We start from the raw sequence: 13351 nt of genomic DNA on the forward strand, positions 1-13351 counted from the left end.
TAGTTTAGTTAAATAGTTTAGTTAAATAGTTTAGTTAAATAGTTTAGACTGGGTTTTTCAGAACAGAAAATTAAAATAAATATAAAAAATTTCAAGGGACCTCCAAGCAGTTAGCTCTGTTGGAGCTCCATGGCAGCCACTGCTATCTTGGAGCTCACGACATCAAAATTTTGACTTGTGATCCCACAGGTGTGGGGTGGGGGGTGTTGACCTCCAACTTTCAGAAGCCCAGTATAATAGCATGTCAAAGTTCCTGCTATTTTATCTGCAAGTGTACACTTGGGAAGTACCATTGTTCCAGAATTGATTCTATTTAAAAATTGAGGCCAATCTTAAGGATGAAATATACTGCACAGAAAATTTACATGAACTATTTTAATAGGCTCAGAGGCAAGCTTGGTGAAAAACATCTGTTGGCAATTGGGGAATCCTAGAATAGAGTTCAACCATATTTTTACATGGCCCAATTAACAGCTGGCTACTAATAAAATTTCATGACTAATTTAGCTTTGCAGCCAGACTTTGGTCTAAATGCCACATTACAGAATTTATTCATCTACAATTTAGACAAGCATTAAAACTGCAGTGATTAAATTACAGCTTTGAAGCTCACCCTCATTAACAAGGTAATGTCCTACTTCCAAGAACGGTGCACAGATTTTCTCGCTTACCCGATCTAGCTCTAATGTAAACTTCTGATCCCATGACTGATTCGAAACTGGTTTCCAACTAGTTTGCCCAACAACTGTATTGTCCAGCTTCAGTACAGCACCAATCTCATCTGTACAGAAACATATTCTCAGTTAGACAGTGGAAGAGGACTTGAGACTTCTTTGGGCTCTCTCTTAATACACAGTCTTCAACAAATTAAAAGTATATCTAGCAGGATTCCTTGATATGTGTAAATGGGGCAGGGGGTGGGGAAAGAACAATTTGACTAAACACTCTCATATCGCTGATCAGGGCCACTAAACTTCCACATTTAAATACTTTCTGAAATGAATGATGAGTTTAGGGAGTGCATTCCTCTCTTCACCTTTATTTAGCATGTTCCATCCAGCACTTTTCCCTTAACAGCCCTGAAGTAAATATAAGCTGATCACTCATACTCCTTTTCCAACCGCAAACTAAGGTTTTCAAACCTAGTTTGGCATAATCTGAACAGTACTGCTTATTTAGTTCATCTTCTGTTCTACTTATTTCAAACACGCTGGAAGCCTTCACCTAGGTTTCTCAGCTTACACGTCTCTTTCACACAGATACACATGCTGAACTTATTCTAGGAACAAGTTTAAACCAAAACTGTAGTATGTACAGTTTTAAGCTGTTTGCATTTATAAATTGGGTCTTAGGAGCTTCAAAATAGCCATTGAAGGATTTTGGGTTTTCGCACGCTCGTTATGCTACTAAAACATGGGAAAATGGTTTGTAAACGTGTTTGTGTCTTCTCTTAGTCAAGGTGAAATAAAAAGTGAACAAAAAACTTTAATTTACAGTAACGTTAGGCAACAGAGCAAGGGTTTCCAAATTGTAAGCCAACATATGTGTCTTGTTTCAAGAACTTCCAGTTCCTCCATCAAGACAGAGTAACATTTTGTAGTGTTAAGTTTACAGAGTTAGTCAAGTCCTCTGATGCTCCAACAATGCACTAACTATTAAAACACATGTTTACTTAAAGTTTACTCAACTGGACAAATCTTCTGTTTTGACAGGATATCGGCTATTCCCACTTCTGCTTTTGCTGGTTCTGCTTATAAAGGAGGATCTGGTTTCATTTGGGCTCCAGCCAGGCAAAGGAACAAATGTATTTTTTGATCGACCAGGAACTGTCTCTAGCAAGTCTTGACATCCCATAAGCCTAACCTCTAGGCTCCCTGTTGACAGAATCAAAAATTATATCTCAAGAAATACATTAAACAAACTTAAGCTACTTTACTTTACAGCTAGTTGAATTCACGACTTAAGAAACTTCAATCATTCAATACAGTCCACATAACACACCCATAAAGCAGTTTTCAAGTATGGATCCTGAGCAATTGTGACACAACTGAAGGTATGGTCAGTTTGGAGGAGGCTTTTGAAGATAAGTTGCACTTACATTGTCTTCTCAAAAGTAAAATATCTACAGGACCAAAAATGACAAGGTTTGTAAAGAAAATTCCAGCATTTGAGACATGTTGACAAAAAACTCTGGCGAGAGCACGCGGAGAGAGAGCGCTCGTGAGAGAGAGCGTGAGAAGAGTGATAGGAATGACATGCACAAAACAGTGAATCACGGGAGCAAGACTGAAGAAGGTTAGAGTGGACAGAACAAAGTTACAGCTGGAGAGGTTCGAGGATAAACTAATGGACATTACTTGCTCGAGATTTTCTGACACCTTTGATAAGGTATTTTGATTGTAGTGAAAACAGACCACCAACGTACAACTTTCATCACTTGACTTTAATACTCAAGACTATTATGAACAGAAGTGATTTTTAAAGAAAAGCACACTGCTGACCCAAGATGGTTGGGATCACCTGGCAGTCTACATGGAATATGCAAAACTGGCTGCATTGGAATGCTCATTTAAAATCAGGAGGTGCTGAAACAGAGGCAATAAATTCTCATCTCGTTGTACTCTCACTTGCCAGATAAATCCATACATTTAAAGATTGAAGATTGCCTACAATGGAACAATGGTACAGACAGTGGAATCTAGGGGAGACTGAGGCACTGCTGCCTCACAGCACTAGGGACCCAGGTTTGATTCCAGCCTTAGGTGACTGTGTGGAGTTTATACATTCTCCCATTTCTGCATGGGTTCCTCCCATAGTCCAAAGATGTGCAGGTTAGGTGGATTGGTCACACTAAATTACCCTGTAGTGTCTAGTAATGGGCAGGCTAGGTGGATTAACTGTGGTAAATGCAGGGTTATAGGGATAGGGTGGGGTCTGGGTGGAATGCTCTTCAAACGGCTGGTGCAGACTCAAATGGGCTAAATGGCCTAATTTCCATACAGTAGGGATTCTAATGATTCTATCTATACAGGAACTATATTCAACAGTGGCCTCTGAGCATAGAGAAAGAAAACAACAAGGATTTACAGCATTACATTCTCTCTCCCTCCCTCAGTCTCCAAAACCAACACTGGTAAAAGACACACTGTTCACCAGGAGGTCAAGATTATCTGCAAGCTTTGCCATGCCTAAAGGATACTGGCCAATTCCACAACATCAAAACCATTTGGGCTCATCAACTACAATACTGGCATCTACTAGACAAATGGAAAATTGGCAGCGTATATATTGTACACAAAAAAACAGAACACTTCTAACCCAGCCAATTCCTCACCCCCAACAGTTCCCTCTTGTCATTGGTAAAATGACAGAAAGGCTCATTTACAAAGCTATCAAGCAGCTTGCTTAGCAATAACTTATTCACTGACACTCAGGTTCAGTTAAGTCAAGGTCACTCAGCTCCTGACCTTAATACAGTTCCAGACTCAGAGACAGAACAGCTAAATTCCAGAGGGGAGGAGAGTGTGACTGCATTTGATATAAAGGAGACAAGTGACTCAACCTTTCTTTTTATAAAATTCTTTCATACACTGCGACAGCATTTATTGCCAATTCCTAGTTGCCATGGAAAAAGGTGGTTGTGAACTGCCACCTTAAACTGCTGCATTCCATTTGCTGTAGGTAAACCCACAATGATGGTTAGGTGTATTCTAGGAATTTGACCCAGTAAAACTGAAGGAATGCTGACATATTTCCAAGTCAGGATGGTTGAGTGCCATGGAGGAGAACTTGGGTGTGGTGTGTCTATGCTGCTCTTGTCCTTCGATGGTGGTGATTGGTTTGCAAGGTGCTGGTTGGAGTCACAGGATTTGATTTATTGTGGTCACATGTACCCAAGTACAGGAAAACGTTTTGAGCGGTTACAGGCAGATCATAACATACAAGGACATACAGATCATAGGGTGTTTAGATACAGTGAGGCATACAATGTTACAGCTGCACAAGGAGGTGCACAAAAGCAAGATCAACATTAGTTTTGAAATTAGAGAGGTCCATTCGGCAGTTTAATAACAGCAGGGAAGAAGCTGTTTTTGAACCTGTTAGCATGTGTGTTTAAGCTTCTGTATTGTCTGCCTGATGGAAGAGGTTGGAAGAGTGTATTATTGGGGTGGGAGCGGTCATTGACGATGTTGGCAGCCTTTCTGCAGCAATGAGTAGCTGAAGTCCATGGATGGGTATTGGCTTTCAAGATTGTCTGGGCTGAGTATAAAGAAAGGAGTTGCCTCCGGTGATCAGGCAGGAGCTGAGCACGTGGGCCATGTCCTGCAGTGGCAGCGAAGTGAGCGCGGGCTGGAGCGACATTGGCAGATCAGACATGGGCCAGAGCGAGTCCTGGAGGGGCCAAGTCCCGGGAACAATGGTGGGGGGGGGATGGTGTCAAGTGCCCAAGGAGCCACATCCCAGAGCAGCTGTGTGCCCAGAGCGATGGTGAGACCGGTGTTCCTGGGGCATCGTGGGGCCATGTCCCAAAGCGACAGGTGGCGGGACACCTTGGGCCGGAAAGCCCAGAGCAGGACTCTGGCGGTGGTATAGCAGCTAAGAAGGAAAGTTGGGCTCTCTTTAAGAGATCTTTCTTTATTTTATTCTATGAATGGCACTATGTACAAGCGATGGTGCACACTTTTCACTGCTTTTCATTTTGCATGTACATGACAGTAAAGGATATTCAATATACAACTTTTTGTAGTCTGTTACAGTCCTAGGCAGAGCAGTTACTATACCAAGCCATTATGCACCCAGATAGAATGCTTTCTATGGTGCATCTGTAAAAGTTGGTGCGTGTCCTTATGGACAGGCCAAATTTCCTAAGCCTCCTGAGAAAGAGGAGGTGTTGATATGCCTTCTTGACCATCGCATTTACATGGGAGGTCCAGGACAGATTGTTGGTTATCATCATCCTAGGAACTTGATCCTCTTCCACCTCAGCTCCATTGACATAGATAGGGACATGTCCTCCTCCTTTCTTCCCAAAGTTAACGATCAGTTCTTTTGTTTTGCTGACATTGAGAGAGAGATTGCTATCATTGCACCATGACGCGAAGCCTTCTATCTCCTTCCTGTATTCTGACTCATCATAGTTTGATATCCGGCCTACAACAGTGGTGTCGCCAGTGAACTTACAGATGGCACTTGTACGAAATTTGCCCACAGTTGAGTGTGCAGGGAGTACAGTAGGGGGCGGTGTATGCATCCTTACAGGGCACCGGTGTTGAGGAATATCATAGCAGTGGTGCTGTTGTCTATAGGTCAGGAAACTGAGGTTCCAGTTGTAGAAGGTGGAGCTGAGACCTAGGTCTTAAAGTTGAGATTAGTTTGGCACCAAGCACAAATGTAGATGATAGTTGAGAGAAGTCAATCGCAGTCCCAGGATATAGTTGCAAGATTTCCTCAGTGTTCTCCTAGGCCCTACTATCTTCATCTGCTACGTTAATGACCTTCCCTCCATCATAGGATTGTAAGTGGGGATGTTCACTGACAATTGCACAAATGTTCAATATCTTTAGTGATGAATAGTGCTGAAGTCATCCATATCCAAATGCAGCAAGACCTGGACAATATCCAGGCTTGAGCTGACAGATGTTAAGCAACATGTATACAACTAAAGTACTAGACAATGATCACCTTTAACAAGAAAGAATCTAACCATTGCCATTATCAAAATCCTGGGGTTTACTACTTACAAGAAACTGAACCGGACTAGTTACATAATATTGTGGCGACAAGAACATTTCAGAGACTAGGAAACCTGCAGCGTGTAACTCACCTACCCTCTCCCTAAAGCCAATCCACCATCCCAAGACAAACCAGGACTGAGGGAATACTCCCCACTGGCTTGGATGAGTGCAGTTCTAACAACACAAGACGCTTATACAATCCAGGACAAAGCAGCCTGTTTGATTGGCACCAAATGCACAAACATTTACTCCCTCCACCACAGATGCACTGTAGCAGGAGTGTGTACCATCTACATGCACGGCCAAAATTCACTAAAGCTTCTTAGACAACATTTTCCAAACCCATGACCATTCCACCTAGAATGACGTAAGCATCAGATACATAGGAACACCATGTGCAGGCTCCCCCTCCAATAAACTCATCATGACTTGTGATATCACTGTTCCTTCATTGTCATATGGTCAAAATCCTGGAACTCCCTCTCCAATTGCATAGAAAGTCAACCTACAGCAAACAGACTACAGAGGTTCACGAAGGCTGCTCACCATCACCTTCAATAGCGACAACGGATGGATTGGCCTAGCCTGTGACACAGACATTCTATGGAGGAACAAAAATAACCACTGGTTTCACCCTCACTACTCAAAGATCCTAAAAACTTTAAACTACAGCTATCTAAGATCATACTACCTCAAGCAAACCATGAAAGCAACAAGAGTCTGGACCCACATCTGACAACAGCAAATGTAGGGCACGTGGAAAGAATGAATAAATGTGTCCTACGGTATAAACAACCTGAAGTTTGTCAAGAAGGAAAAGAACTTTGCCATTATTGTACCTACATCCTGTAAACTCCATGGCCATGAAGAAATAACAAAAGCAATACAAACATTAGCTTGCATTTTCAGGATTGATTTGTTAACACATCATGTTTTGGACTTCTTGTATGACAGCTGTTGATTTATAGGCACTGGAAAAGATTCAGAGGAATGCTACAACAGTAACAGGCTTATCACACCTTAGTTACTGAAATAGGTTTTAAAAATTGCATCTATTTATTTTTCAGAATCATTAACTGCATGAGAATCTGATAGAGGCACTAAAGTAATCACAGTTGCACACAAGTACACAGATTATTTCAATTAGTTATCCAAAAAATGAACTGGTAGTAGATCTGTTAGCAGGATAGAAAAACTAGATATCTTTCTGTCAACAGCTAGAACACCAATGGGATGTTTGGATTCACTGCATGTCTGCAACGTAGAATTGGATCAGCTATTACTGGTAAACCAAAGATTGAGTCTACTCAAGGGTTGCAAGTTTTTGAGTCAGTTATACAACATGGAATTAGACCAAAAGGTCCGTTTCATCCCCGTTGAACAGATACCTTAAACTGATCTAGTCCCAGTTACCAGCATTTAGGACACATCCCTCTAAATCCTTCTTATTTATGTACCCATCCAGGTGCCTTTTAAATGTTGCAATTTAACCTGCCTCCACCACCTCCTCTGGCAGTTCGTCCCATACACACACCACCTTCTGCAAGAAAAAGTTGCCCCTCAGGTCCCTTTTAAATCAGAAATGAACGCAATATGCTAAAAGTGGCCTCACCCATGTGCTGTACACCTGCAACATGATGGCCTAACTCCAACACGTAAGGCACTGGCCAATAAAGGCAAGCGTGTCAAATGCCTTCTTCGCTATCCTATCTGCGTGCGACTCCACTTTCAAGGAAAGTATGAATCTGCATCCCTAGGTCTCTTTGTTCATCAACACTCCCCCCTACCATTAACTGTGCAAGTCCTGTCCTAGTTTGCCTTACCAAAATGCAACATCTCACACTGATCTAAATTAAACTCCAGCTGCCATTTCTAGGCCCACTGGCCAATTTGATCAATGTTCTGTTGTACATGGAGATAATCTTTTTTCATTGTCCACGATACCACCAATTTTGGTGTCTTCTGCAAACTTACTAACCACACCTCCCTTATTCATACCTAAATCTTTTGTGAGAGAGGAGACTGATCGTCAGCTTGCAGATCTTTAGGCAAATGGGTCATGAAGTCCCACTAAGCAATTGCATTTGGGCAGCAGTATTCACTTTTCTTCTGTCACAGTTCTGCCTCATTAAGATGAATGGATCAAAGCATGATGCTGCTTCATAGATGAGTTGGTGTCATTTTGAACAATAATAAGCTCTTCAGAGTATTTCATATCAATGGTGCCACACTTAAGAAAGCTTCAGCGTGTCTTTGTAGTGCTTTCTTAGCCTGGAAAACTAGCAATTTGACAGAAGAAATCTTGACCAGGTCATGGAGAAGCTTGTCAGCCAATTAGACAGTATGTCCAGTCCATCTTAGTTGATTTTGCAGGGGTTTTACCTGAATGTTGTCGAGCTGACTTCAAAACAGGACAACACTGTTTGCCCAACAGTCTTCCCATTGAAACACTGGTGAAATTTCTCTAGCTTATGGCATTGCTGATACCCAGTCCAAGTCTCTCAGCAGTACAGGAGTGTGGTGACAACCACCTTGCACACTAGAACTAGTCACCACCCAAGGCAAAGATTCCATCTCACAAGAGTGTGATAAGATATGCCACACAAACCATTGAGAATGGTCTCCATTTAAAGGTTTTGATTGCCTTAGGGGATTCAGGAAATATTTTCCAGTGTTCCCTCCTACATGCACTTAGCAAACAAAAGCAAAACCTACAGTGGAAGTGGTGAGGTCAAGGAAAGCATTTGAAGGGTGGATCATTGAACAGTGGGAAACGTAGCTGATGACATTGACAACACTACAAAGTTTGGGCCACTGGAAGATGGCAGTAAGCAGGCTTGGGTCTAAGATAATTAATTAATCTTGGAAACAAGATGGACAGCACATCCACTGGGATTAATCAAAATAGCTAGCTGAGATCCTATTTGGAATGAAGCAAATAGCTTCAATTTTGCTACAAATTGAAATTCTGGCTCAAGGTGACATATCAGATATACCCACAAATATGGCAAGACAATGAATAAGGCATAGCAGCAAAGGAATAGCTTTGCAAGTTACTTTAGTATATATAGATGAAGAATCCATATTTGCTGATAGCATCACTAATGTGCAAAGTGAAGGAACAAAGAAATTTGAGACTTTGAGCACAGAGGTAGTCTGCGAAAATGAGAAATGCAGGAAGAGACTTGACTGCATTGGAATAGGTGAAAACGGACTCGGGAGATGACACGGTCATTGAGAGTGATCTCAAAAGGGATGATGGATGGTAGAATTGAAGTCTGTATCAAAGTCAAGGGAATCATAATGCACCAGGATTTACAGCCATAGGACATTGATTTTAACCTGGGTGAACTACGCACGATGGACAAAATGGAAATGTCAGCCTTTTGAAGAGCAAATTGTAGCGATAGGTGGCCATACAATAAAACAAAAACATTTAAGAACTTCAATGCAGTTGACATGGGATGAAATGTTGGAAAAGTGCGCTTCAATGGTGTTAGAAAACAACAGCATGTCAGAGAAACATTCAAAATAGAACTACAGAACTTCCCTTCTGAAAAGTGCAACACAACAGTTACATTGCCACCTCAGAATGGAGTTTCTTTACATACTTGAAATAGTGATTATAATCAGCACTACTCTCCTGCATAGCCACCATACTCAAAGTAATCTTGACAGTGAAGATATTGGAAATACACACCTGTTAATGCAGCAGGTTTGGATAGAGTGCTGTACTGATTCTGTGGATAAATCACACTGTGACGTGGACTGAGAGCCGGTGAAGAAACCATTGATAATTCATCTTTGATAATACTGCTCTTTGGGTGGTTTTTTGGAAGCTCATTCAGTCTTTGTTCTAATGAGTATTTTAAAAGATCCAATTTCTGACTTGATTCATTAAATCTTGCTTGTGCCTTGTTGAGAAAGAAAAATTACTTCAACTAAAAAGTACTGAAGTTTTACAGTAGCGAATATACAAATTACATTTCTTTTAAAAGTACCTCTGAAAGTGCTTTCTTATCAGGAACCTTTCCAGACCCAAGAAGTCGCATAACATTTTTTGCTCCTTCTGCCACTGCATACTCTATTCTGAAGTGATGCCTGAGCTCTTCAACCCTAAGCTCTAGGGGGCTTATCACAGGTTTTGTTGCTGAAATAAATAGAAATTTTAACCACAAGTACAGATGATTACTGCGCAACTAGAATAAAGCAACATGCAATCATTTGTTAAGTCATTCAGTGGTGATGAAACATGATTGTTGAATACAGAATAATGTCCTTTTCATGAAGAATTATCAATAGCCAGGCATATTTCAATATATTTGAAATGCTGTTCACATGGTGTCATATAGTCATGAGAGCACAGAAGTCCATCAAAGTCAAAAAATTAGCAGAAATCCTGGTGATAATCTTTGTATTAATGCGGCTCCCCAAAACAATGTAATTACAGGAGATAAGATTAAACAAATCTATATTACAAAGCAAAGAGCTACAAAGTCAGAGGTTTAGGTGCATCACTGGGCAAACAGGCTAATCTTTACAGAAAATTGTTGAATAGCACTTTATACATTAACATTAATGTTCATAACTTCTAAAGGCTATTGTGATAATGGCACATACAGCGCCTTCACATTTTAATTCTAGGCCTTACCTATTCCATCTGAATTTTCAAAGACTGCTTCACTAGTTTGCGTTGATTTAAGAATTTGCATCCTAATAACTTCTATTTTTGTCTTGCTATCCTGAAGCATTTGTTGGGCTGCAGCTAATAACTTTCGATCCTGTAAAACGATAAAAAAAAAAGTGCTTAATCAAATGTTCCCAACTTTAAAGATAACATTTAATAGAGCACTTGCAAAGTATAACAGACTTGAATTTAGAACACCATCTCACCACGTCAGTTGATTCATTCAATCTGGTTTGATATCTATACCAGTTGACTCAGATTTCGCTTCGTACATACAAATATCACTAAATAGAATCCACAAATGTTTAAAGCAGAATGGAACTGAAGTCCAGAAATTGAAAGACACAATGTAGGTATCCCTGCCAATACATTTTTCACAACTATTTTGTTGTTTTTTGCTTACATCATCACGATCATTCTTCAAGATAATTAGCTGCAATTGGACATGCACAAATAGATTGATTTGATTTATTGTCACATGTACCTCAGTAGTGAAAAGCTTTGTTTGCAGGCAGTACAGGCAGATTATAGTCAGCGAGGTCATACAATCACAGGGTGAAGAAAATTTGGACAGAGTAAGGCATACAGGTTACACCGTACAGGATGTGCGCTAGACAAGATCAACATTAGCAAGGTCAGTATTATTTGAAATTAGAGTCCATTTATCAGTCTAATAACAGCAGGGAAGAAGTTGTTCTTGAATCTGCTGGTGTCTGTGTTCAAACTTCCATTTCGTCTGCCTGACAGAAGAGGTTGTAGGGGAGCATTACCGGGGTGGGACTGGTTCTTGAGCTGTTGGCAGCCTTTCCATAGCAATGAGGCATGTAAATGAAGTCCACTGATGGGAGGCTGGCTTCTGTGATGGTTTGAGCTTTTTCATAGAATTCATAGAACCTACAGTGTGGAAACAGGCCCTTCGGCCCAACAAACCCACACCGACCCACAGAGCATCCCACCTAGAACCATCCCCCTATAACTCACCTAATCTACACCCCCTGAACACTATGGGCAATTTAGCATGGCCAATCCACCTAACCTGCATATCTTTGGACTGTGGGAGGAAACCGGAGCACCCAGAGGAAACCCACGCAGACACGGGGAGAACGTGCAAACTCCACAGACAGTTGCCCGAGAGTGGAATCGGACCCGGGCCCCTGGCGCTGTGTGAGGCAGCAGTGCTAACCATTGAGCCAGTGTGCCGCCCCGTGAGCTGTGCACACAACCTTCTGCAGGTTCTTACAGTCCTGAGCACAGCAGTTGCTGTTGCACATTCAGATAGTATGCTTTCAATGGTACATCTGTAAAAGTTGGTGAGAGTCCTTATAGACATCCCAAATTTCCTGAGCCACCTGAGGAAGAAGAATTGTTGTGCCTTCTTGACTATCACATCTACTTGGGAAGTCCAGGACAGGTTGTTGGTTCTCGTCACTCCTAGGAACTCGACGCTAACAACCCTCCCAACCTCCACACCGTTATGTAGCTTGGGGAGTGTTCTCCTCTTTTCTTTGAGAATTATTAGTTCTTTAGTTTTGCCAACATTGAAAGAGAGATTGTTACCATTGGATCATGTTACCAAGCCCTTTATCTCCTTTCTGTATTCTGACTCATAGTTGTTTGATATCTGTCCTACCAAGGTGGTGTCGTCTGCAAATTTGTAGGTAGCATTTGCTTGTAATTTGGCAATGGGAGTACAGTAAGGGGCTGAGAACGCATCCTTTTTCGGGGGGTGGTGGGGGGGATGCTCCTGTGTCGAGCGTCATCGGGAGGAGGTGCAGATGTCTGTCCATCTTCACTGATCGTGGCCTATGGGTCAGAAAGCTTGAGGATCCAATTGCAGTGTGAAGAAGCCGATGCTTAGGTCTCGGAGTTTAGAGATCAGTCTGGAGGAGATAATTGTGTTGAAGGCAGAGCTGTAGTCGATGAGCAGGAGTCTGGTGTAGGCGTCCTTCGTGTCCAGATGTTCCAGGAATGAGTACAGGGCTAGGGAAATAGTGTCCACTGTCGACCTGTTACATCGGTCGGCAAATTATAAAAAAAGTACTGCAGCAATGGAAATGGTCACTTTTGTTTCCAAACTTCATCGTTTATAATGGTTCTCCAATTTCTGAAATATGCTTAATTCTCCTTATTCTTATTTGCCCCTCCCCCAATCCTCCAGGGGGTTGGGGGGGGGTGGTGGTGGAGGGGTGGGGGAGCAAAGAAAATTGCAAATTCTAGAAGCTGGAACTACACTGATAGTGCTGGACTACATAGTAAAGCCAGCATTTGAATAAAAGCATGAATTGGGCTACTAAGAACATTTTGTGTTTTTCTCTTCAGAAGCACAGGGCTATTATACATTTCCAAGTTTTCTTTGCCCAAAATAACCAAAAAATTGCAAAAATCAAGCTAATCTGTAAAATTCCAAAAAACAGCACCCTTGGCTGTTACATTCTTTTTATTCTACATTAGACAGATAACTATTTTAGTTTAAAACATAGGGCAACTCAAAAGTATAAATAGTTTGCGCATCAAACTATCAGTCCCTACAAATAAATTTATCTGTAGTATTCAATAAGTCAAATCAGTCAAGATCAGATTAGAAAAAGGAAAGAAAAAAAATCTCAACTGTTTTTACATACTTGCATCTTTGACACTATGTGTGAGGTAGTGAGCTGCAGGATATTTTTCAATGACTGTCCAGAACACAAACTCTCCATTCTGCTCAGTTATTCCCTAAGGGGCAGAAATTTCAAGACGCAATGTGTTCTATTACTGAGTTTACTAATATTAAAGTCTTCACTCCAGCCAAGGTTTGGTTTCTATAGAAAACAAACACTCGTCTAGTTTGGTGAATACTTAGTCTAGTCAGGCAGAACTCTAATGCTTTAGCCCCAAGAAACTCATGCTTACTTTCAATGGAGAAAAAAGCAGGTGGTGATGTATAATG

General features: G+C 41.3%; 1 protein-coding gene across 1 annotated transcript in view; it reads right to left on the reverse strand.

Moving 5' to 3' along the window:
• Window positions 1-13351, reverse strand: part of LOC109936965 (serine/threonine-protein kinase N2-like) — a 53904-nt gene that overhangs the window by 17804 nt on the left and 22749 nt on the right. Inside the window, exons 3-7 of the mRNA XM_048601545.1 lie at window positions 10387-10516; window positions 9737-9885; window positions 9436-9649; window positions 1689-1874; window positions 672-781 (exon numbers count right to left, since the gene is read on the reverse strand). Of these exons, the coding sequence (XP_048457502.1) occupies window positions 672-781; window positions 1689-1874; window positions 9436-9649; window positions 9737-9885; window positions 10387-10516 (789 nt within the window). The remainder of the gene's footprint in view (window positions 1-671; window positions 782-1688; window positions 1875-9435; window positions 9650-9736; window positions 9886-10386; window positions 10517-13351) is intronic.

This window comes from Rhincodon typus, chromosome 10 (assembly GCF_021869965.1).
Source record: "Rhincodon typus isolate 14 chromosome 10, sRhiTyp1.1, whole genome shotgun sequence".
In the NCBI taxonomy this organism is placed as follows: domain Eukaryota; kingdom Metazoa; phylum Chordata; class Chondrichthyes; order Orectolobiformes; family Rhincodontidae; genus Rhincodon; species Rhincodon typus.